General features: G+C 51.4%; 10 protein-coding genes across 18 annotated transcripts in view; 6 read left to right on the forward strand and 4 right to left on the reverse strand.

Annotated features, from left to right (window-relative positions):
• The window catches only part of LOC125948984 (1-phosphatidylinositol 4,5-bisphosphate phosphodiesterase), a 37,841-nt gene extending 35,601 nt beyond the window's left edge, over window positions 1-2,240 (forward strand). For all 8 annotated transcript variants that reach the window (XR_007468624.1, XR_007468622.1, XR_007468623.1 and 5 more), the window contains one exon: window positions 1-2,240. This exon is cut by the window's left edge and continues 956 nt beyond it. The gene's annotated coding sequence lies outside the window, so the exon portion shown is untranslated.
• Window positions 2,241-2,721: 481 nt separating this feature from the next.
• Window positions 2,722-3,310, reverse strand: LOC125948987 (39S ribosomal protein L33, mitochondrial). The gene is made up of 3 exons (XM_049675573.1): window positions 3,079-3,310; window positions 2,906-3,009; window positions 2,722-2,828 (listed from the first exon to the last, which is right to left on the reverse strand). Exons 1-3 carry the CDS (start codon window positions 3,117-3,119, stop codon window positions 2,776-2,778), a joined length of 198 nt encoding a protein of 65 aa, XP_049531530.1. The 5' UTR covers window positions 3,120-3,310; the 3' UTR covers window positions 2,722-2,775.
• A 30-nt stretch (window positions 3,311-3,340) lies between these two features.
• On the forward strand, window positions 3,341-6,472 carry LOC125948986 (bifunctional lysine-specific demethylase and histidyl-hydroxylase NO66). Of its 2 annotated transcripts, none has more exons than XM_049675571.1 (3): window positions 3,341-3,621; window positions 3,685-3,956; window positions 4,030-6,472. In XM_049675571.1, exons 2-3 carry the CDS (start codon window positions 3,723-3,725, stop codon window positions 6,244-6,246), a joined length of 2,451 nt encoding a protein of 816 aa, XP_049531528.1. In that variant the 5' UTR covers window positions 3,341-3,621; window positions 3,685-3,722; the 3' UTR covers window positions 6,247-6,472. The 2 variants fall into 2 exon arrangements, with proteins under 2 accessions (XP_049531528.1, XP_049531529.1); XM_049675572.1 differs by having other exon boundaries at window positions 3,713-3,956.
• An 81-nt stretch (window positions 6,473-6,553) lies between these two features.
• On the forward strand, window positions 6,554-10,214 carry LOC125948985 (uncharacterized). Its single transcript, XM_049675570.1, has 2 exons — window positions 6,554-7,739; window positions 7,858-10,214. Exons 1-2 carry the CDS (start codon window positions 6,881-6,883, stop codon window positions 9,669-9,671), a joined length of 2,673 nt encoding a protein of 890 aa, XP_049531527.1. The 5' UTR covers window positions 6,554-6,880; the 3' UTR covers window positions 9,672-10,214.
• Window positions 10,215-10,956: 742 nt separating this feature from the next.
• On the forward strand, window positions 10,957-13,466 carry LOC125951778 (uncharacterized). The gene is made up of 2 exons (XM_049680808.1): window positions 10,957-11,822; window positions 11,899-13,466. The coding sequence occupies exons 1-2, from the start codon at window positions 10,976-10,978 to the stop codon at window positions 13,464-13,466; spliced, it is 2,415 nt and encodes an 804-aa protein (XP_049536765.1). The 5' UTR covers window positions 10,957-10,975.
• Window positions 13,467-13,508: 42 nt separating this feature from the next.
• On the reverse strand, window positions 13,509-16,072 carry LOC125948122 (signal recognition particle subunit SRP72). The gene is made up of 3 exons (XM_049673886.1): window positions 15,812-16,072; window positions 13,868-15,725; window positions 13,509-13,792 (listed from the first exon to the last, which is right to left on the reverse strand). Exons 1-3 carry the CDS (start codon window positions 15,918-15,920, stop codon window positions 13,642-13,644), a joined length of 2,118 nt encoding a protein of 705 aa, XP_049529843.1. The 5' UTR covers window positions 15,921-16,072; the 3' UTR covers window positions 13,509-13,641.
• Window positions 16,069-16,663, forward strand: LOC125948138 (uncharacterized). The gene has a single exon (XM_049673908.1). The coding sequence runs from the start codon at window positions 16,145-16,147 to the stop codon at window positions 16,652-16,654; it is 510 nt and encodes a 169-aa protein (XP_049529865.1). The 5' UTR covers window positions 16,069-16,144; the 3' UTR covers window positions 16,655-16,663.
• Window positions 16,664-16,854: 191 nt separating this feature from the next.
• Window positions 16,855-18,351, forward strand: LOC125948134 (phospholipid phosphatase 5). The gene is made up of 3 exons (XM_049673904.1): window positions 16,855-17,149; window positions 17,225-17,610; window positions 17,687-18,351. The coding sequence occupies exons 1-3, from the start codon at window positions 17,007-17,009 to the stop codon at window positions 18,250-18,252; spliced, it is 1,095 nt and encodes a 364-aa protein (XP_049529861.1). The 5' UTR covers window positions 16,855-17,006; the 3' UTR covers window positions 18,253-18,351.
• On the reverse strand, window positions 18,283-19,657 carry LOC125948137 (acylpyruvase FAHD1, mitochondrial). Its single transcript, XM_049673907.1, has 2 exons — window positions 19,450-19,657; window positions 18,283-18,980 (listed from the first exon to the last, which is right to left on the reverse strand). Exons 1-2 carry the CDS (start codon window positions 19,509-19,511, stop codon window positions 18,377-18,379), a joined length of 666 nt encoding a protein of 221 aa, XP_049529864.1. The 5' UTR covers window positions 19,512-19,657; the 3' UTR covers window positions 18,283-18,376.
• A 319-nt stretch (window positions 19,658-19,976) lies between these two features.
• The window catches only part of LOC125948120 (uncharacterized), a 5,487-nt gene continuing 2,963 nt past the window's right edge, over window positions 19,977-22,500 (reverse strand). Inside the window, exons 2-7 of the mRNA XM_049673884.1 lie at window positions 22,317-22,500; window positions 22,108-22,241; window positions 21,914-21,989; window positions 21,751-21,845; window positions 21,341-21,671; window positions 19,977-21,270 (exon numbers count right to left, since the gene is read on the reverse strand). The exon at window positions 22,317-22,500 is cut by the window's right edge and continues 754 nt beyond it. Of these exons, the coding sequence (XP_049529841.1) occupies window positions 20,684-21,270; window positions 21,341-21,671; window positions 21,751-21,845; window positions 21,914-21,989; window positions 22,108-22,241; window positions 22,317-22,500 (1,407 nt within the window). The 3' untranslated portion in view covers window positions 19,977-20,683. The remainder of the gene's footprint in view (window positions 21,271-21,340; window positions 21,672-21,750; window positions 21,846-21,913; window positions 21,990-22,107; window positions 22,242-22,316) is intronic.

The following is a 22,500-nucleotide window of genomic DNA, read 5'->3' on the forward strand; positions in this document are numbered from 1 at the left end:
AATGCCAGAGTACGGTTTATGGACCAGAGTCTCAACCGGTGTTGTGTATCCTTTATTTGCTTTACGTTATCTATAGTTTTTGTTTTCCCGGCGTAAATCGCTGAACATACTTACAAGGATAGCTAATAATCTCCCAAAGTCAAATCAATAATGGCGAATGTGATGGTCCAAACAGTATAACCCAGCAAGCGAAGAACTACTAGTAGTAAATAGAGATCCAGTAGCGAGGGGAGATAGCACGGAAGTGCTGATGAAAGATGCATGTGAGTATGGAAAAATCAAAGAAAATGGGTGTATCCAGATAGGAGCAGATGATTTTAGGAATTCACATTCACCCAGTAAGCGTTAGGAATTGCAATCAAAAAAGGTAATATTCACACCACCCAACGCGTAGAAAAACACACAGGCGCACACATACACAGACACACACCTGCCGCAGGATTAATTATGATTTGAAACTTTTTGATTATGCACATTGCCCGTCACCGCCACTACTCCTCCCTAGCAATTCCATGATCCGTCGTGTGAGTATTGTCTCACGGACAGCAAACCGTAAACTGTAGCTAATTAGTCACAACCAAGACCTAAGGAAGCGAGAAGGAATGCAAACAATCGTAAATGTTAACGTAAATTGGGATCCAAATAAATTAAATCAAAGAACTGCTGTATTCCGCGCGCATAGTGGTCGCATCAATGTTGCACCTCAAATCTGAAACCAATCGCAACCGGAAAATGTTAGATCGTGTAGCAACAGGTGCATCTGATTATATGCCTATAGGCGAGACAGGCAAGCAAGCATCCAGACAGATGGGGTGGCTTGTGGGTTGGCGGATATGTTGCATGGTTTTTGGTGGATTTTGTGTTTCCGTTCTCTATCCATTTTCGCAAACATATCCATGGTCGCAAAACGGTTACTACCGATCGCCGAGAGATACTATGCTATACTATGCTGCTTGCCCGTATACATAGAGCACTATCCCGTTCACACACAACACACACACACACACACACACACAACACACACAAACACTCCTGCACTAGAACAGTGCGAGGTGCTGTGTTTGTATGTTTAAACTCGAAGCAGTAGCAGCACCGCACCGTAGCGTGATGGAGTAGTGAGTGGACGCTGTGCGAATGAGAGTCATACTAGTGCCTATCAACGAGTCAACGACTTTTGTTCCTTGCCGGGAATGGACACCGGCCTAAGGGATCGATCTTGTCTTCTCGACCTTCCCGTCTCCTCCTGTGTCTCTCATACGGTTCCTCAATAAAACAAGAGCGGAAGATCGTGGGGAGGACAATTAGTGAACTGAGGATACCACGTGCTGTGTACACTACCCCTCATTACACTTAGCATCGAAGTTAGATCGCACCGTTTTGTCCTTATTTATGCTTGAACAAACCCGGTAGAGAGGGAGAGAAGAAGATAGAATGAAAAGTAGAAAGAGGAAGGAAATGATGAACCAAGAGATTTATGTAGCATCAAAGCAAATCAGAAAAAACCATCCTCCATCAGTTCTCGCAACTGCTCTTGGGGGAGAGCGTATCTTAAGGTTATATTAAGCTCAGTTTCCCATCCTACCTTCCCTGTCTCAATACAACGCAACATCAAACAATAACACTATCTAGTCGTTACGTTTAAGGCAACATGTTATTATGTATCGTAAGTGGAACCGTAGCCGGAGGAGAGATGAACAAACAATTATCAAAATGGATCAAAAACATAAGAAGTCATAAGAAATGGAGGCGCCCCGTAGTGTGTAGCTAGAGTACAGGGGTGCCGAGATCATACATAACAATAGGCACTCCGCCCGTACACACCAGAAACCTCCAAAGCCTCTTAAAACATGAAACAAAATAAGTAAAAACGAAGCACTAAATAGAATGCAGAAGAAGTACTGATCATTTGGACATGAGACGTGTTTTGAAGCGCTGTGTACGTGACGTTCGGTCAACCGATGTGTTTCATGCGTATACGGGATATCCGGCTCCGGATCCAAACGTACTTGGAATCCCGTATTAGTCCCAGATAACCTTATAAATGTTTTATCTAGTTCGTTATTTTACATTCTATATCATCTTCACATACATAAACACGATCGGTATACACGTACACAGAATTACATGCACAGGAACATTCAGTTCGGTTTTTCTTCTTTGGATCCAAACGTTCTGGCGTGAGGTTCAGTATAGAAACCGTGCAAGACCAGCACGCCTAAATAAACCGAACGTGGAACCAGTATCGCTTCGAATCGTATATCCCTTGGATCAAGAGCACACTGAGAGTTTACCATGAACTGCAAAACAATAGCGTAATTGTAATCAGTTAAAAGAAATATAAGAAAAATATCTTTGAAAACTTTGGATGTTGATTGGATTTTTTTTTCCATTGCCTTCTTTGCGTTTTGGACTTCGCCTACTTTCACATCCAAAGGAACACGCAGCTGTGGTTGCTGTGACGGATACGGACAGTGCTTGCAAAACGGCGCTGTTGCGATGGCTTCTTCTTGCGAATTCCGGGTGGACAGAACGGTTCGAATGGAAATAGACAGACACTTATCGCTTATGTTGCCTAAAGAATTTTGTGGGTGAAGCAGAATACGCAGGTCTCGACGTAGTAGTAAGTAAGAAGCTCTGATGCATCCGGTCGACTTAGCCAATGGCAATCGCAATCCAAGCATCGTTTATGTTTTGTCATCTAAACGGCATCGACATAAAGTATAACTTGTGTCAGTACTATTTTATTTACGTTTATTCGCCCTCCTGAGAGCAGGTTCAATTAAGGCTGCGCACTCGTTTCCGCTCACGGTATAGCGACGTTTTTTGGACTAAAACCAGGAAGAAAGAAGTATGCTGTAAAGACAAACGAGGCTCACTGCACTGCTACCAGCCAGTGTGTACTTACTGTAGGGATCGAAACGCAACATTTCCAGCTTGTCCGCGAGCCGCTCCCGGATAGCAGTAAACTGATGACCACTGACCGCACTCTCCATCAGCACGAGAATGTTTCTGAAATCAGAAGAGGAGTATCTTTTAGTTGCGAAACTTTGCGCTGGATTTTCCCTATGGGCCACCTACTTGCTCTTCGCCTTCTTCAGTAGAATGTTTGTCAAAAACATGATGCTGCTGGCCGCAAGAAGAGGGATTTCCGTTCCAATTCCCGTTCTCCCACAAGATTACGTCGTCGTCGTCGAGATGTTCCGCGGTTCCCGGGATTCGGATTTGTTTACGTAAAATCCGGTCTGTCAACCCCGTTTTTGACATTTCAGCGTGTTGGACACTCACTTGCGGCACTCACTCGCAGGGAGGCAAGAAAAATGTGCGTTTTTTTGCGCAATTTTCCAAGAGCCTAGAAACAGCATATCCCTTTGTAGCATATCCTTTGCCCTGCAGTCCAGCAGTCGTCGTGTACATCATCCACTAGCAGCACGAAAGGTTCACCGGAAGTTCCGGAAAATCGCGTACGGCTTTCCCGGCAAAAAGCGCGTTCCACATTGCGTGGGTCGGTGGTCACTCACGCACGGACCTATCGCGGCCACAGGAACGTCACAACAATAGCACCCTTCCCGCTTTTCGGCAGCACGCGAAGACGACGACGACGGCAGCGGCTGCAACTTCTTGGTAAATAGTTGGAGGGACTAGTCATAAAGCGTCGGCTAAACTTCCTCCGGCGTCGCGATATAGTTCCTTCCTTCCCTTGTGCGCTGCGTAGCGCTGCAGTCATGGCGACGATGGATACGAGGTCGCCGCTAGTTCTAATCGAGGCACCACTGGTCATCCCCGGGGTAACAACAGCATCCGAAGCGCCTAGCAACAAGAAAACCACCCAGAAGCGCAAGAAATCTTCCGCGTCTCCCGCGGTAACACCGGTAGCTGCGATCAGCGGCGATAGTCAGCAGCAGCGTTCGTCAACGCCGACCACGAAAGCCAAAACCGCGCCCAGCTCCACCCCGGAGGTATGCAGGCACCACCTTATCATCATCTCTTTGCGATGTTCTATTCACTCGCTCCGTTTTCCGTTTGTTTTAGGTGGTGAATGGAGATGGTGAGCGATTAGCCAGTCCGCTGCCGGCGGGTGCACCGGCACCGAAGAAGCAGAAGAAAAAGCATCCCTCCGAGGGTGGTTCGGAAACGGGTGTCAAAAGCAGCAAGAAAAAACCGGCCAAACAGATACGCTTTCACATTAAACTATATCCGCCCAAACCACCAACGGCTGCAGCCAGCACTACAGCTGGGACGGCGAAGAAAAAAAAGGCCAAATCGACAATTGCTAGCGGCAAACAAAGTGCTGGTACCGGTACCGTAATGCCGGTCGCTGATAGCTCCTCAGCTACCACAGCACCAACAATTACAGCCAGCACCACGCCATCCACGCCGGTGGACGGCACACCGCAGGCCGGCAAAAAACCGACCAAACGAAATCGCTCAAAGGCCAACAAAAAGACGCCAGCGCCGGTGGTGATACCGACGACCACAACAACGACGATGGCGGGGGCAGCAGCAGCAATGGGAGCGATGGCTGTTGGCGGAAAGAATGGTGCTGGAGATAACCGTAGGGAAGGGGATACCGTGAATCGATTCATGTTGCCACCATCGACCAGCTTCACACCGTGGAAGAATTTGCAGATTAAACAGGAACCAAAGACCGCGAAAGACGCCGGAGGTGATTCCGATGCCGACGCTGGTCCAAGCGGCAGTGCAATCGCATCGTCGAAGCATCGTATCCATTACCCCTCCGTGGTAGGTGGTGCTGGTGGTGGTGGAGGTGGTATGGTGCCGGCGGAGCTGGATAGTGTCACAATAGGGCGGCAAACGTTCGCCTGGTTAATCGGTCCGATGGGTATAGAAGAGTTCGTGACGGCGTACTGGGAACGGAAGCCGCTGCTGGTGCAGCGCAACGATCGCCACTACTACACCGGTCTGCTGTCACGTGCCATGATCGACGAGATGCTGCGTACGAACAACATCGAGTACACGAAGAACATCGACATCACGTCGTATGTCGGCGGTCAGCGGGAAACACACAATCCCGAGGGACGCGTACTGCCACCGGAGATGTGGCAATACTACGGCGAAGGGTGCAGTGTGCGCATGCTTAATCCGCAGACCTATCTGCGCACGATCTACGAGCTGAACGTAAAGTTGCAGGAGTACTTCCACTGCATGACCGGTGCCAACTTCTACCTGACGCCGCCCAACAGTCAGGGTTTTGCGCCGCATTACGACGATATCGAAGCGTTCGTGCTGCAGATCGAGGGCCGGAAGCGTTGGCGGTTGTACCCACCGCGTCGGCGCCAGGAGATACTGGCTCGCGTTTCTTCGGAGAACATTGCGGAAGACGAGCTCGCCGCACCGCTCATCGACGTAGTGCTGGAGGCTGGCGATTTGCTGTATTTTCCGCGTGGTTGCATTCACCAGGCGGCCACCGTACCGGGCGCACACTCGCTGCACGTGACGCTGAGCGTTTACCAGCGCAACAGCTGGGCCGATCTGTTCGAACAGATGCTACCGATTGCGCTGGCAACGGCGGCCGAAGAGGATCAGCAGTTCCGCGCCGGGTTGCCCTTCGATCTGCATCAACACTTTGGCATCGTGCACTCGGACGAGGTGAGCAGCGAACGGCGCCGCCTGACCGTGCGGCTTCGTGCCATGTTCGATCGATTGTTCTCGGACTCGGCGATCGATGCGGCGGTGGATCAACTGGCCAAGCGATTCCAGCACGATGCCCTGCCACCGATGGTCGACTTTACCGAGTGGGACGATACGGTGTATGGGCGGGGTAACTACGAGTTCCGACCGGATGGTACTGTGGAGTGTGCGCGACCGATCGAGGAAACTTCCTCGGTACGATTGCTTCGCCGCAACATTCTGCGGCTGGTGAGCGAAGAGGACAAGCTGCGCATCTACTACCACACGGACAACTCGCGCGAATACCATCAGTACGAGGCCAACTTCCTCGAGCTGGACTCCGAAACGGCGCTCGGTGTGGAGCTGCTGATCAAAATGTACCCGCGCTACATCCCGGTCAGCAGCCTGCCCGTCGACGATCGGCTCGAGTTCATCCGCAGCCTCTGGGAGAAGGGTCTCATCGTGTGCCGGCGGCCACCATCGCTACCGGCTACGGCACTAGACGATAAGAAACCACCACCGGTCACGGCTACCGTCGGAGACGAAAATCATGCGGACCCGGCTGCTGATGGTCCCCAGGCGAATAGTGCCATTCCAGCCGATTCCACCTCGCCCTAGGATGCCCGGATGTCCATCTACTCTCCTTTGCCGGCTTAGCCGTTTGATACCCCCGGTACCACCACCAACACCGGGGATTATGCTGGTTACCGAACCAACCTTAGTCATATACGGAAACGTGCAAGCATTTGTGGACCATTTTCTTCGTTTTCTTGCTTCTTTTTTTGTGCGTGTCCACGTGGAATCTTCCCCCTTTCCTTGAATAATGAATATTGATTCAACCAAATCGATTAATGTTTTCGAGCGTTCCGTGTTTGTTTGTTTTTTTTTTTTCATAGAGAAATCGCGAAATCCCACCACACCCGAAACGCTAATCCACATGCGCAGCATAGCACACACACTACCATCGTAAACTGCACTTTTCATGTTTGTGTCTCGCTGCTGCAGCTGGTGGCAGTGTTTTACCTGATTTTCGCAAGTCCACACCACTAATTTCGGAACCATCCTTGGCAACGGCTTTTATTGTTCGTTCGTGTAACGTCCTCGTTGCTAGGACGGTCGTGTGTTGTCGATACAGTCTCCCGGCGCACCTATCGATTTGTGTGTACGTTGCGTTCGTGGCGGTTCCGGTTCTAAGAAAGTGAAGGGCAAGGGACCTGCCGCTGTGGGTGGGGTACCTGCGGTGTAGTTTGAAATGGCGATGGTAATGCGGAAAATGGTTCCAGATCTGTTGGCTGAAAAGTTACAGCGTTTACTGGATCGTGACGTTGTGTTGGACGCGAAAGAGCGAAGGGAACGGGCGAACGATTTCTTCAAAGCCCGCAACGCTACGGAGGTGACCAACCTGATGGGACTCATCTTGGAATGGCAACCGCTCAAGGATGCCAACGCGGATAATATCGCCAAAATGCTTCTGTTCGACGAGGCTGACTGCAAGAAGTATCTGCAACCGGTAGTGGCCCGTATGCGATCGTCCTTGTTCAACTGTTTACCGATGATGATGGTAACCGAGAAGAACGGTGCCGAGTTTACTTGGTTGGTGCGAGCCTATTGCAGCGCTGAGCAACAGATCGATTACATCGATATGTCCTTGCGACGTTACGAATCGTTCGAGCAGTTTTTGGCTTCCAACAGACTGCCTGCTTGCAAACTATATTATCCACGACAGGGAATAGTGCAGTACGACAAGGAGGGCCGGCTACTGGTCGACTGTCGCACGATCAAACCGGAATCGCAGCTGTTGCGAGATTTCGCTACGGCGGCTTCGGTCGGTGCTTTAGGGCTCACCCTGACACCACTGATACCGGCCGCTGTTGCTGTAATGGCCGCTGGCATGACTATCCCGTCGCTCGGGTTCGCGATCAGCGATTTTGTGGATGGTGTGAAGCACGAGAAAACCTCGATCGTCTTCAAGCGAGCGACATTGCTGACCGTTAATGTGATGTCGTTCGCCCAGGTTGGCCTTTTTGCGGGCTGCAAGGTGGCCAGACTGCGCGGCCTGCTGTCAGCCGATAAGCTCAAGCTCCTCGAAACGACCGAAAAGATCGTCAGAAGTAAGCGAAAGTAGGCCCGGGTTTGGATACTGGTGGTTGGTTCCTCACTCGAGCCATACCCTGACGGTGTCAGGTTAAGAACGCATTCCATTTACCTCTTTTCCTCATTCTTACACAGATATCAACAAGTTCGTTTCACCGATGGCGATAGGCATTTGCACACTGCTGGTATCACGGAGCGATTGGGACCGGTTAAGCAACCAGGACAAGCTGATGCTGGCGGCGAACCTGTGTCTGGCGTACCGCGAGCTTGTAAGCCTCGACACGGCGCAGAGGCTCATCCGGTTGTGCAATTTGAAAGGGTTGGTACAATTCTACCAAACTAGCAGCCCGAACCTTAAAATTGGTAACAATCAACTGTGCAGTATGATCGAACCGTTCGTGGAACCCATGATGCGGTTCATGATGGATTGTGTTAAAAAAAACATCTTGATTACCACGGACGACCACTTCACGACGATAACAGTCTTCAACTACAAACTGTCCATTCCCACACTGTTCAGCCTCGACCAATCGCTGCTGTTGGAGCTGAATGATCAGCTGCACGTTGGTTACATGGCCGCGCAACATACGATCAAATCGGTGAAAGAATGTATGGGAACCACGAACCTGCTAAGCCGCCCCGGCTTGCTGGCAGCAGTGGTACACTCAGTACTTGATTTATGCAAAGTGCTGGTATCACTGCCAAATGCGGCCATAAAGCTAGGCAATGCGATAAAGTTCGGCAAGGGACATGAGTTCACACAGGAAACTTTACTGGCATGGTGGAATGCACCAACTCACGACAGGAGGATCCCACTGCGGGCCCTTCTGCAACTCGATGGCGATCAAACGATGCAGCTGAATCAACTACGCTCGAGTGGACGACTGAAGGACAAGGATTTGATCCATTGTTTGGCCGTGTCATCAAATGAGCATAAATCGAATGAACATCTCCTTGCAGCCCTCCTGGATGTAGCCAAACGTATGCCAAAGCTGGCGATCGTTTTCGATGATCAACAACGCATCGTCATAAGCGAGTTGCTAGCAATTGACGGGTCGGAATACAATGCTGTGCCTAGCAGGTATCGCGATGTGCTGCTGCACGATCACCGGTTCTTACAGTTGTGCCGTGATGCATCCACTGATGAAAGCCTACACATGCTTAAGCTTGGAAGAGAAGTCTGGGTACGCACGTGTTCCTATAAGAATCCGCAGTTTGAAACAATCGAACTGATGAGCTCTCTGTTTGAGGCTGGTCGGCTACCACTCACCTTAGCCCAGGCATTGGACTACACCATAACGAGCACGACGGACAACACTGTAACCGTAGCCAAGGTGTACTACGGTACACTGTTCGCCTGCCAGAAGCTCAACTGGACCGGTAACACGGAAGCCAGTGACGAACAACTGGCCACACTCCGAGCAGGGTTCGCCGAGCTGGTCAACCAAGTCCAGTCCAAGTATCGGATGGCCTGCTTTAAGCTTCTGTCGGTTCCGGAGAAGACATCGGACGGAGGCCTATCGGACGAAAGCGTGATTGCATTGGCCCGAACGTTGCTCTCAAGCCCGGACGAAGATCCATCTCCTTACTATCGGAATCCGGCCCCCTCTGTACCGTTCGGTCCAGCGGAGAGAGCTGCCCTGTGGTTACACTTCGTACCAGCCCTTCGTCATCCTGACGCTCGACAGCAAATCCTTACCACTATTACCGATCTACTGGCTAACGGCGAGGCTCGGCTAATGGTTGATGAGAGGAATGGTACGGTGCGCCGTGACACGGATGGTGCTTACATGGTTATGTTTTACCGAAATGCCGTGAGAGTCATGGTCGAGCTTATACCGCACGAGAACTCTGGAATGCGTGGTTCGATCTATCTTTGCAGCACCAAGGCAATGTTCGTCAAGTGGAACCCAAAACCTGCGCCAGCCGCGCCAGAACCGGGCACATAGCGCATTGCCGACCAGTTAGGATGCTGCTACTGGAACTGCAGTGTAGTAAGGTAGCTGAAGGTCTAGAGAAGGCATGTTTAAAAGATGATTTAGCAGAATAAATTGACATTTTACAAATAAAAATGCAGTATCGATTGTTTTGTTAAACTTTAGGCGCATTATTATATCATCACAAATTTGATACAGCAGCTCGATGCTATCTTGTTACTGCAACATTAAGCCGATGTTGCAATCGCTACCCAGCCACAGGAAACAAAAATAACAGTGCAAAGTGGCTTATCAGATAAGAACGCCTAGGAGCTACTCTGTTTGCTCTGTTGTTCGATAAAAATGGCTGTTTCTGATTTCACGGAAGGTTGTTTAGCGTTTTAAATTGAGTTAGATTTAACACTAAAGAGAACATCGTCATTAGCTACCGTTACAAATAAATTATTTTTCAGTTGGATATTGCCGAAAATATATATAATATATATTGCAATGAATCAATAGCGGTATGAAATATATAAAAATCATCCTATATACTCCACGGCCAATAACTAAGCATCCAGAATCGATAATAGCTATACCAGGAAAAAGAAGTCACGGTAGGTCACAAAGCTCTGAAAGATAAATTGAGAGACAACGATTCAAACCACGTTGCCAAAAGAAAGCACTGCAATCGGAAACTTTACCTCTGATTCGGGAACAAACTAATTACTATTAACAACAATCACTAAAAGTACTATTAATAGCAATTAGTCAAATGCTAATGTGCCAAGAATTGTCCGCGATGTACGATTCCCATTCTGGCGTGAAGTTGTCGAGGCACGAAAAGCAGGGCCCAGACGATTCGCAATATCATGCTTAAATATATCTGTCCACGCATATACATTGAATTTCCTGAACTAGCTCAAGCAACGAGTTTTAAGTCGACACTGCATGCGGTCTATTCAGCCACTTCGATCGTCCTAGCGATCGTCGGGGGTTCTGCGGGATTCCCCTGTTTTACTGTTACTTTCTGCTTCGTTCTTGGGGGGCGCTTGGTGAAGTCACGCACACTACAGGGGCACAATAGACGATCGCACATCGCCGTCTTGGGGCCAATCGAAAAACATAAAAGACACAGGGAGGATGAGTCACGATCTCGTCGATCGTCGTTCTCTGCGTACTCTGGCCGCATGCAACGAAGCTGCACGACCACATGCTCCACTTGATAACCGCCCAAGGTCCATGGCCGTTCGCTTTGCGAAAAATGATTTTGCCAACGGGTGCTATCTTCTGCAGGATAGTTTGGATCGAGTCTCGCTGGCCACCGGTCGTTCGGTATGGCGTCGGAGCAGATCGCGGCGCTGATGGACGAGTTCCTCCATCGGCATCTTGAGCTAAGCCGCTCGTTAAAGACAAAGCTTGCCAATCAGTTTTTTGTGGCCAATAGTGATACGCAGGCGGCCAACATGCTCGGTTTTATGCTGGGCTGTGAGCCCCTCGAAACGGCTCAGCTGGAGTGCTGCGAGAAGGAACCATTGTTCGAACCGGACCTCTATAAGCGATACCTGCTCCCGATCGTGAAACGTATGCCGAGCCGTGAATTTTGTTTCCTTCCGCTGGTGCTGGAGCATACGGGACAATCAGGGACACCGGGGTTGAGCCTACTGATACGGGTACGCTGTGGCCGGCCACACCACGCCAAGTTCTGCTATCTGGATCTGTCCCGACGTCGCTACACCGGTTATCCCGAGTTCGTGCGCTCCAACCGGTTCCCACCCTGCACTCTCTGGTGTCCCAGGAACGGGATGATATCGTACGATGCCTGCGGACGGATACGTGTGAGTGGCTGGAAGGTGAAAAAGCGGCGTGGCGAACTCTGGAAAACGTTAACCATCGTCGGTAACATTGGTGCGGTGGCGCTGATGATGGCCGCACCGGAAATCGCCCCGCTGCTGGTGTTCGGTATTACCATACCGATCACCGGTTTTTCGATCGTGGATCTAGTCGATGGCATCCGGCACGAACGGAACTCGGTGATCGTATACCGAGCCACCGCCCTAGCCACCAATCTGATGACGTTCGCAAGCGTCGGATTGACCGTGGCCTGCAAGGCGGATCGATTGCGTCGACTACTAACCGCCGATCAGTTAAAGTTGCTGCTGTCGGCTGAATCATTCCTGCAGGGTAAACGAAGTGAAGCCAGGCCGGGAAAATCGATTCCTTAATGACCTACCTTTCTCTCTTCTTACCCACGGATTAGTTGCCAACTCCAGCATGATGACCACGTTTGCGCTGGTTTCCCTTGTTGGAAGCGTGTCAGGGTTCGCCAACTTGAGCAAGCTCGAGTGGTTGCTACTAGCGGCCAACCTTTGCCTGGCGCACAGGAAATGCCTTACCATGGAGGGTGCGAAGAGTCTCATCGCAAGACTGGAGCTGCGCGGGATAGCAACGTTCTTCCTCACCACCTGCCGGAACATCAAGCTTAAGTACCAGGAACTAATCACGCTCATCGAACCATATCTGGACACCGTGCTACCCTTCGTTCTCGACGTTCTCATGCAAGGCATCGAGTTCAGCGTGACGGATGATTTTACCGAAATCACAATCTTTGGCTACCGGTTCCAGTTCCGGACGCTGCTGAACGTGGATCCGAAGCTGCTGAAAACTCTATTCGCGCAGTTGGCGGAAAGGGCTGGCGAAATGATGGAATCCGTTGGGAAGTGTTTTTCGCAGGTGACCTCCTCGAACTCACTGTTCGGTGATGCGCCAACACTGCTGGAACTGCTGCAGGCCATACTGGAGCTTGGTGGACGGCTGAAGGCCCTCAAGGAAAGTGCGGACCTTCTGATCAACGCCATTCGCTTCGGTCGGGGCCTTGAGTTTACGCGGGAAACTCTGCTGGCATGGTGGCGTGCCCCAACGCACGACCGGATCGGCCTACTGCGGGCACTCGTTGCGCTGGAACGCGATCAAACGGAACAGGTGAACCAGCTGCGTTCGAGTGAACGGTTGAAGGATGAGGATTTGTTCCGTTGGCTGGTAGAGTCCGGGAACGCCATGGTGTCGCACAATGACGAGTCGAACACGCACGAATGCTACACGTTCCTGCTGCACTTTCTGCTCGATGTGGCTCAACGGATGCCATCGTCATCAGTGATCGCGTTCGATGGCGACCATCACATCGTCATTGACGAACTACTAGCAATTACCGCTAGCGAGTACAACTCCGTACCCACCGGTAATCGCGATGTGCTGCTGAATGATCCGCGATTCTTACAGCTGTGCCGTGATGTATCCCCGACGCCCGGTGTCAATCTACTGGAGCGCGCCAAACAAACATGGTTGCGCACGTGTTCCCAGGAACATCCGCAGTTTGAAACGATTGGTTTGCTGGTGGCCTTGCTCGGATCGGCTGAACCTCCTCTACCAATGCCGTTATCGCGTGCCCTCGACATCGCACTGGACGAGGCCGGATATACGGTTGGAACGGTGTACTATGGTATCCTGTTCGCTAGCCACGTTTTGCGCTCCCAAGCCGATGTAACCGCCAGCACCAGCACCAGTGCGATAGAAGCACGGTTCTGTCATCTACTGAGCGTGGCCGAGAACCATCGATTGGCGAACGCAGATCCAACGCACCATCGTAGAGAGGCCACGAGCACAGAAGACGAGGAATTGCTAGCACTGCTGAACCGACTTAATACCGATGGCGATACCGACGATGATCGTGCGTGGCACTCGCATGATGCCGATGCCCGAGCACAGATTGGGCCACACGATCGTGATACGTTCCTGTTTCCGTGTCTACGGGAAGAAGATTGGCGTTAGCTTACACTAGAAGGGAAGGAAAATGCGCTGCATCGACTGCCGTTAAATGCTAAGCACAATCGTTTATTAGTTTATCGAAAAATCTCATCCGGACAACCGAATCCGGTGTTCCAGAGAAGAACCTTCAGCCGTAACCCAGAGTAATACAATAATGTTCGATGATGCTGTCCCGGTTTTAGTGTTTTCCCTTCTTCTTCTTGTGCTGACTCTTGCGGGGTAGTTGCCGAGTGGCGGCGGCCGCCGTTGCCATCTGCTCTTGCTGGGAGACACCGGTCGAGGGGGTAGCCGGGGATTGTTTCGTCTGATTGTACGCCTTGCTCATGTCGCTGTGAGGGAGAAAAGGAAGAGAAAGTCAATACAATTTGTTGGTTGTGCTTCAGTGGTGAGGGCGCTTCACTTACAATTGATCCGCCTGACCGGAAGCCGTTCCTTGACTGCCCTTGATGATCTCCTTGACACGACGATCGCGCTTCTTGCGGTAACCGGTACGCTCGTAGCGAGGTAACCACCGCTCCGGATCCGGCTGTGCGTCTGGATCGTAGTTCTTCGGCAGTTTGCCCTTGCGCTTCTTGCGCTTTTGGCTGCGTGCGGCGGCGGTTTGCTGTTGTTCTGCGCCCGGGGTTCCGGCACCAGGTGATTGATCCCCTCCACGGCCTGATCCTCCTGTACCCGCAGTACCGGGCTGTTTACGACGAACGGCCTTTGCAATCATCATCCAGTTTGTGGCCTCGAGTGCATCGATCTCGGACACGGTCGTCAGTGTGTCGAGGGCCGGTAGCCGGCGGCTGGCCTGTTGTGCGCGCTTCGGATCGAACTGAGCGTACGCGATGACCAGCTGGGCCAGCAGCTTCACATCGTTCGGATGCGTACGCAAAAGCTCCTCGAGACTCTTGGCGGCCGTTTCCGGTTCACCGCCCCGCAGATGGAAGCTAGCCGCTTGACGCCACATGTCGCTCAGATCGGTATCACTGATACTGGCCGTTACGTTCGAGCCGCTCGTCTTCTGTCGCTTATACCAATCGACCGCACTCTTCAGTATCTCTGAGGCCGCCAACTTGTTGTCTTGACCGAGGTGCAGCGTCACGAGGGCCGACACGACACCGGGCCGATAGCGAGCTTCACCGAGCGATTCAAGCGTTTCGATTGCCGCTTTCCGGTTGCCCGCTACTAGCTGCAGCTGAACGATTGCGAACCGTACCTGGAGCAGCTCGATCGTGCGATCGCGTGGCAGTCGTTGGGCGTACTGCTCAAGTGATTCGATTGCCTCGCGATACTTCTTATCCCTCGCAAGCTGAGCAACGCGTACGAGCTGCGCCTGAAACTCGAGATCCGGATGAGCGTCGGCTAACCGGGCCGCCAGTAGGGCACACTCGGTCGGTTGGCTGGCAAAGTATGCCAACAAACAGTTGTTGAAAGCGATCGTCTTCCGCTGACGGCTGGTGAGCTTTTGCTCCGCCTGCTCCGACGTGGCCACCTTCATCTTCTTCTTCGAATCGAACACATTCTGATCGCGATTGATCACGACAAGATTGTTGCTCACGACCGCCGTCAGCGCCGCATCGTTCGTCTTGTGACGCAATGCATCGGCGTACAGGGCCGATGCTTCCTTTACACGGCCCTGCATCTGCAGACAGTACGCCAGCTGCACCTTGATGATCGTGATCTCATCGATAATGTCTTCCTCACTCGAACCATCCTCCTCCAGCGACTCGCGGCACATCTTTTCGCTCGAGCGTAACTTCCGCTCCGCGTCACCGTACTGCTGCCGACCGGCAAGGGCGCAGGCGGCATTATACACCAGCTCGTACGTATCCTCTGGCAGGTTGGCTACACTGGCGGTCTCACCCGTTGCGTCACCGACGATGGCAAGGTTCGCCGCAACCGCACTCATGTTCGTGCGTCGCTCATCATCGTAATCATCGTGCGTATTCTTGATGATCGTGCGGTACAGTTCGAAGCACTCATCGAACCGCTCAAGCCGATACAGTACCTGGGCCAACAGTTCCTGCAGATCGGGCGATAGCGATGATCCCCAGTCCGACAGTTTGCCCGTCGATCCGGTCGATTGTTGGATCGTACGCAGTGCCTGCTCGGCCCGGTTTAGACGGTACTCGGCGTACGCTTTCTCGAAGATCGTATCGGGAATAGCGCTTCCGTGGCGCTCCAGAAAGCGAAGCACCTCTTCGAACTTGCTTCGCTGGATCAAACACACGAGTTTACACTTGGCCGCCTTCCATTCGTTTGCATCATGCGTTAGGACTGGAAGAAAGCGGTCACGGAGAAGGCAACATTAGAAAACAGAAAATATGACCGCCCGGGGGAGGCAGCAGGGGAAGCGATCTTACTCTTGTTGGCCGTCTTCAGCGCCTTGTCGAACTCGGACGCGCCGCAGTATTTGTTGAGCTCGGTGTAGAGCTGCCGTATCGTGGCCTCCTTGCTTTCACCCTTCGACATCCTTGCTGTGCTCGTCCTTTGCCGTGAAAATTAGCAAATTTCTTCCTTTCTCGACTGCGTGGAACTCGGAACACACACCGTTTCTGACACTCCGATGTCGACTTGGCAACGCACACACACACACACAGCGCAGTTGTCAACATCACATGACAGTGACAGTCGTCGAATCGTTTTCTCCGCAAAAAAAAGATTTAAATCGAAGCAGTCTCGGGAAAAAGGACATCATGGAGGAGCAGCCGCAGGAGGGCGACTTGTGCCTGCTGATGGACAAGCTGTTGATCAAATCGCTGGAACTGATGGAGCGGGATATGGAGTTGAGTGTGGAGATCGATCGCCTTACCGCCGATGGCAAGCTCGACCTGGCGCACACCCGCTTCACGAAGGGCCCAACCGCGGTCAGCTCCGTACAGCTGCCGACCGAAGACTACAAACCGTTCCGGGCGCTTCAGACCGTCGCTGAGCAACAGCAGGACGACGATGGCCAGCTACCGATTCCCCAGCTCACCCTGGAAACGCACCCGATCGAGCCGGAAGAGGAGCGGATCGACCCGGCCGCCTGGTTCGGCATTCTGCGGCCACCGACGCTAAACAGTGCCCGGGATAAGTTTGCTCGATCACTCGAATCCATCGTCGAACGGGCAAATGTGCGCATCACCCTAGCCAACTATTTGAACGTGTTCGAGAAGCTCAATAAACGCAAGGCCGAAGCATCGCAGCTGCAGCAGCAGGAGTAGGCCACCGAATTTCGTTTACAAACGCTTCTGTTGCTTCGCGTTCTTATGTTATGGGGCCTGAAGGGCGCGCGTGTCCTCCCCCACGCTCTTTATCACCTGATTCGCGGATGATGCAAAACGTGACGCACGCAGCATGTTTACGCAAGCCGTACCAACACATCTGGTTTGCTCTTTCACTCTCAACCTGGAATGCCTCGTGGCTAGCTGTCTCGCTTCCAGGGGTCCGTCAGCAGAGAGATCGAACCATTAACTACACATCACCTCGATGGCGAGCGAATCGTGTCCTCTACTGGTGCAGCTGCTGTTGTGATTACTAGAAGGATAGTACGAGGACACATCACCCAGGAACGGTATGACGGCGGTAGGTAAACCGATGGCCCCAAGCTTCACCGCTTCGGGAGCCGGAACCGTATCAAAGAAGTGGAACTCGGCGTCTCTGGACCTCAACCTAACGCTGGAAACCGTCGTGCGGATTGCGCTGACCTGTCTCTACATGTACGTATAACACGAAGCTGGCACGTTCTGCTTCGAAGTTCTGTTTTTAACGTTCCACCTGTTCCGTTTCCTTAGTGGCCTCGAGTTTAAGGCACCGTTTGTGCGCAAAGTGCAACCGGAGGAGCTGTGGATGTATCGGAATCCGCGCACCGAAAGCTACGTTCCCCTCACGATGCTTTGGCCTGTGGTGCTCGGTGTGCCGGGACTGGTGTTCACTCTCTTTTACATGCAAACGCGTGACCGACAGGATCTGCGGTGTACGGTCCTGGCGTTTACGCTAGGCCTCGGTCTGAATGGGGTCATAACGAACACGATTAAGCTGGCAGTCGGACGGCCACGGCCCGATTTCTTCTGGCGTTGCTTCCCGGACGGTGTGGTAAACGAAGCCCTTCACTGTACCGGAACCGATCTACGGGCACTGGACGATGGTCGCAAAAGTTTCCCCTCGGGACACTCGTCCTGTGAGTGCCGCAGAGTCGCCAGAGCACGGATTCTTCGCGGTTACTAATGGTCATCTGTGTCTGCTTCTCGTTACAGTTGCTTTCGTGGGACTCGGATTCCTTACTTGGTATTTAATCGGCAAGCTGCACCTCATGAACGAGCGTGGCCGTGGCCGATCCGTGCGGGTCATTGCAGCCGGTCTGCCGTCTTTCGTCGCGCTACTGATTGCGATCAGTCGCACGTGTGACTATCACCATCACTGGCAGGATGTGACGGTTGGTTCACTGATCGGGGTGGTACTCTCGTACATCTGCTACCGCCAGTATTACCCTGCGTTCACGGAACGTAACTGCCATCTGCCGTATCTTTGGCAATCGATGGTGGCAGTATCGCCACAGCAGCACTCACCATCCCACACAAGCCCTCACCACCGATCGCTGGCTGCGATGAAACGAGCAAACCAACAGCACGTATCATCGACTGCGACCGGTAACATGGATTCACCCATGAGGACACTATTGCTCTCCAATCAGTCACACGATTCGGCGTTACAACGTAACGGTGATGGTGCTGTCGAAGAATCGGACAGTGAAACGCAGAGGCTACTCTCGTCTGCTGCTGCTTCTACACCTCCCGACCAGAAAGAGGCTAAATGGATCTAACTTCCAACCCCCTAAAACTGAATTCACCGATTAGCATTAAGGAATTGTGTCTGTATTCCTGTTTTTTTTTAAATACAAAACGATACACAAGCAAAGGAAGCGCTAGTACTGGGTGTCTCCATGACTAGCATTCATTTTCCACCGTGCAGCGCATTCGTACGAGATCCGTACCCAGGCCGCACTCGATGATATCACCGGGCTTGACCGGACCCGCACCGGCCGGTGTTCCGGTTAGCAGCAGATCGTTTTCCTCGAGCGTCATGAAGCGTGAGGTGTATGAGATGAGCTCAGCAATCGGGAAGATGAGCTCGGCCGTCGAATCGTCCTGCTTGCGGATTCCATTCACATCACACCAGACGCGCACATCGTTCGGATCGGGCAGTTCCTCGCGCGTGATAAATCGGCTGACTGGGGTCGAGGTGTCAAAGCCTTTACCCAAACACCATGGTAACCCTTTGGGCCGGGCATTCAGTATAAAATCCATTCCAGTCATATCGAGCGCTAGACAGTAACCGCTGATGTAGGACATTGCCTGATCCGCGCTAACGTTGGCGGCACGCCTTCCAATAATGACGCCGAGTTCGGCCTCGAAGTTGATCCTACCACCAAACACACGTGGCACTCGGATGGTCGGCGATGGGGATTCAGCATCGAGCAGCGTGGAAGTCGGTTTGAAAAAGATGACCGGTGCGTCCGGTTTCGGGGTGTTGGTAAGCAGCAGAATCTCCCTGGTAGAAAGGCAAGCGAAAAGTAGTGAGAAGCGTTTAATCAGCGTCGTAGTGTATCCTGGTAAGGTGAGAGCTATCTTATCAGCAGCTCTCATACCCGAAGTACTGGTGAAGTAGGGGCCATTTGAGTAACTAAAAAAGGTTGTTAAAACTGAATTTATTGCGAAGTATTAATTTAACTTTGGGAAACGCGTGAGCGGAATTTGAAACAGGATAGAGGACCCAATTTGCTGAAGGTTTTGTGGAATAGCACGAAATTTATCGAACCATGAAAGCAATCTTGGTATCTTTTGATTTATGTAAGTAGTTCGTTTTCCGGCTGACACTCGTAATGACCACCCGTCCATAAAGAGAACACATTTTACAGATAATCGTGCATTCTGCAATACACTAACATTAGCTGATCGATGAAATTGCGAAAATAAATGATTTGTGATTTGATATCCAATTTATCCTTACTGCCACTTACTTGTAGTTGACACCAGCACCGATGATCTTTCGGGTTGATTGGAAGAACTTTGTCGAGGGCATGTTGACTGCTCCTTTAATGGTGTCAATAGTGTCCAAATGTAGTACGCGAACAGTACAGTAAGGTCAGCGAAGTAAGTGGGTCGTTCGCTATGTTAATAAGAGAACGCGGGCGCGCTACTTGTTGGTGCCCACTGTCAGCTGTTACTAACGCCCGAGCGATCACACCGCGATGTGCATATTATGCTCAGCCCGGAGAGCGCTTAACATATACACCGCCATCCAATCTGCTCACGCTCTCTACCACGCCATTGCAAAGTGATAAGCGATCTGCTGGTCCTTGGTACGAAATGTGACGAACGAAAACAATCGCAATCAGACGGCTGCTGCAGTAACCACTCGGTTCGTTTATCACAGATACACAAACACTATTGGGAAGTCGAACCGGTCCGTGGTCTTATCAACGTGTGTCCATGTGTAGGTGCGTGTGCTACTTGATGACCTAATATTGAAGGACAGGTTTATGTGTACTATTATGCGAGCCGAATGCAACTCCGAAGCAATTCTTCCCGTTTTTTTTACTTTCCTTTGTTCATTTTTTGTATTTCATTTTTTTCCTCCTGCTGCTCCCCGACTACAACTTACAACTCACGTTCCGGTCTTTTGTTCCAGCATGTCAAAGCGCGAGCGTGGGACCCGTCCCTTCTTTTATCGAGAACTTAGAAGTGCTTAAAGCGGTGTTACAGAACAGGAAGAGAGGGATCATAATCTGTTGGTGGTGTTCCGTTGTTCGTTCACTCTTCGCTCACTTCTTCTTTAATATAATATAATAGCCTAACTACGCATCTAACAGAGACTTTAAATTCAAAAATTGCGATCATTCGCACATCGGCGCACGCTTACGTTTGCCTCATCACTGGTTTGGTTACATGCCCACGAAGTTTACCGGTTTCCCCTCTGTCAGTGATGTCGATGCTGTTAACAATTTAATATAATTCTGGTCATCTTCATCGCCCTTCCTCTTATCGTCGTCTCTATCACACACGCGACACACTTACAAAACCACAAACATACACACATATTTAACAAACAGACACGCGTCGCGATCGCTCATAGTTGCTCTACCTTAATGGCTGCACTTGAAGGTTGTTCTTGCCACTGCTAACTTCCGGATTGACTTTGAATTAGGTAAAAAAAAACGCTTTCGACCCATATCGTAAGTATGAATGTTTTTCCTACTCATGATGCCGTAGGCCGCAGATCGAGATGAAGGTGCTAAAGTTCTGCAGATGACAGGCCGGTATGACGGTGTAGGCGATGCGAGCTACGTTCGCCGGTGACTGTAGGAAGCTTTCGATCGCATCGAGTAGAAACTGTACGGACGGGATGGCATAGATCTGATAGAACACTCTCAGATGGACGGCCGGTTTGAGCTGGTCGTGATTGGTGTCGTTGTCGTTGATACTACTGTCGTTAGTCGGTGTGCTGCTCGAATCGTTGCCACTATCGGATACAGTGTGTTGCTGCTGTTCGGCGCCGGTCACCGTTGCGGGACTAGTACCGAAACCGTGTGTCATCGAATAGTCCTGCAGTAGTTTGCGCAACACGTACGCGATCGTATCGTGAATCTGCTCGCGAGTGATTCTCTGTGCCAGCTGTGCATGATGATGCAGATAATCGTCGGTTAGCTCTGTCAGCTTGGTCGTCGAGGTGGCCAGCCCGGTCGAGACATAGCATACGATAGAGGAGCAATTGTTCTCGTAGTTCCACCGCCGGCGGATCGATATCGAGTATTCGCCGATTGAGCAGCCGGTTTCTTCGTCTAAAAAGGGAAACGAATTTTCAATGCAGCGATGAACATATATAGTAGGCCCTGTCGCTATTAAACTTACAGTCGAATTTGTCATTGTGCGAGTGTGCCCAGACCTGCCACTCAACGAGAGCACCTCGTGGTAGGGCGGGCAGCACGATGTAGTCGATGATAGCGTTCGCCGTCCGGCGTTCCCACTGCCGACGGGCCTCGTAGATATAGGCTGGATGCGTCACGAAGCAGATACCCTGCACCACATCACGCAGTTGACCACCTTGCGCGTTCATGGCCTTCGCTATCCTGCTTAGATGGCGCAACGTAAGCTTGCATTGTTGCTTGATGCCACCCTCGATGATGGTCATACTGCCCGGCACCAGCGCAATCTGTCCCGAGATGTACGTTATATGACCAACCTGTGTGTGTGTGTGTGAGCACGAAGGACATCAATTGGTTAGCGCATGCACGATTTAAGCGAACGTTTTTTACCATTACCTTCGTCGATTGGCTGTAGGTACCGATGTTGGCCGGAGCCCAGTGCGATATGCCCTGCACGTGCATCGTTTGGCGATTGTATTCGAGCTCAGACGCTGTAAGCAGAGGGCATGGCGAAGGATCAAATAATAATAAATGGCGCACTGGCTACTAATCTACTTACCAGTTGAGATAGGTTTAAAAGCAACTGCCTCTAGAACGACGGCGCAATCGGCAGGCAGTGGACATTCGACGCAGACCTAGGAAAAAGATGTTTCAAGTATGAATTGAGCACAAACTTCACACAAAAACTGACCCAGTAGGCATCTCGAAGGGTGATTACTTGGTTTGCTAAACCAGCTATGCAATCGTACTTACCCTGGTCGGCGGATTGCCGAAGTTGAACACTTTCGAATACATTTCGTTCATTCCGGCGTACTCGCCCATATTGCGCACGTACAGCGTAATGTAGCAGATATGTCGAAGCGTAAAGGAATAGGATTGAACCATGTCTGCAAGAGGAAAGAAAGAGAGAGGACATTATTTCGTGACGATGGCGACCGTCCATGGGTACAGAAGATACATACCCTCTAGTGTGCGTAACGCACTGACCATCGCTTCCCGTGAATCTTCTCCATCGCCCTGAACACCAGAAACCCACATCCAGCCTTTCGAATTGACAACGGCGCGAGGTTTGTTGGTCAATGGGCGACTCTCGCGAAGGTACTGAAACGTTGGCAACTCGGTCTCGGTAAGGGAACCACCGCCTGC

Source organism: Anopheles darlingi, chromosome 2, assembly GCF_943734745.1.
Source record: "Anopheles darlingi chromosome 2, idAnoDarlMG_H_01, whole genome shotgun sequence".
NCBI classification, from domain to species: Eukaryota; Metazoa; Arthropoda; class Insecta; order Diptera; family Culicidae; genus Anopheles; species Anopheles darlingi.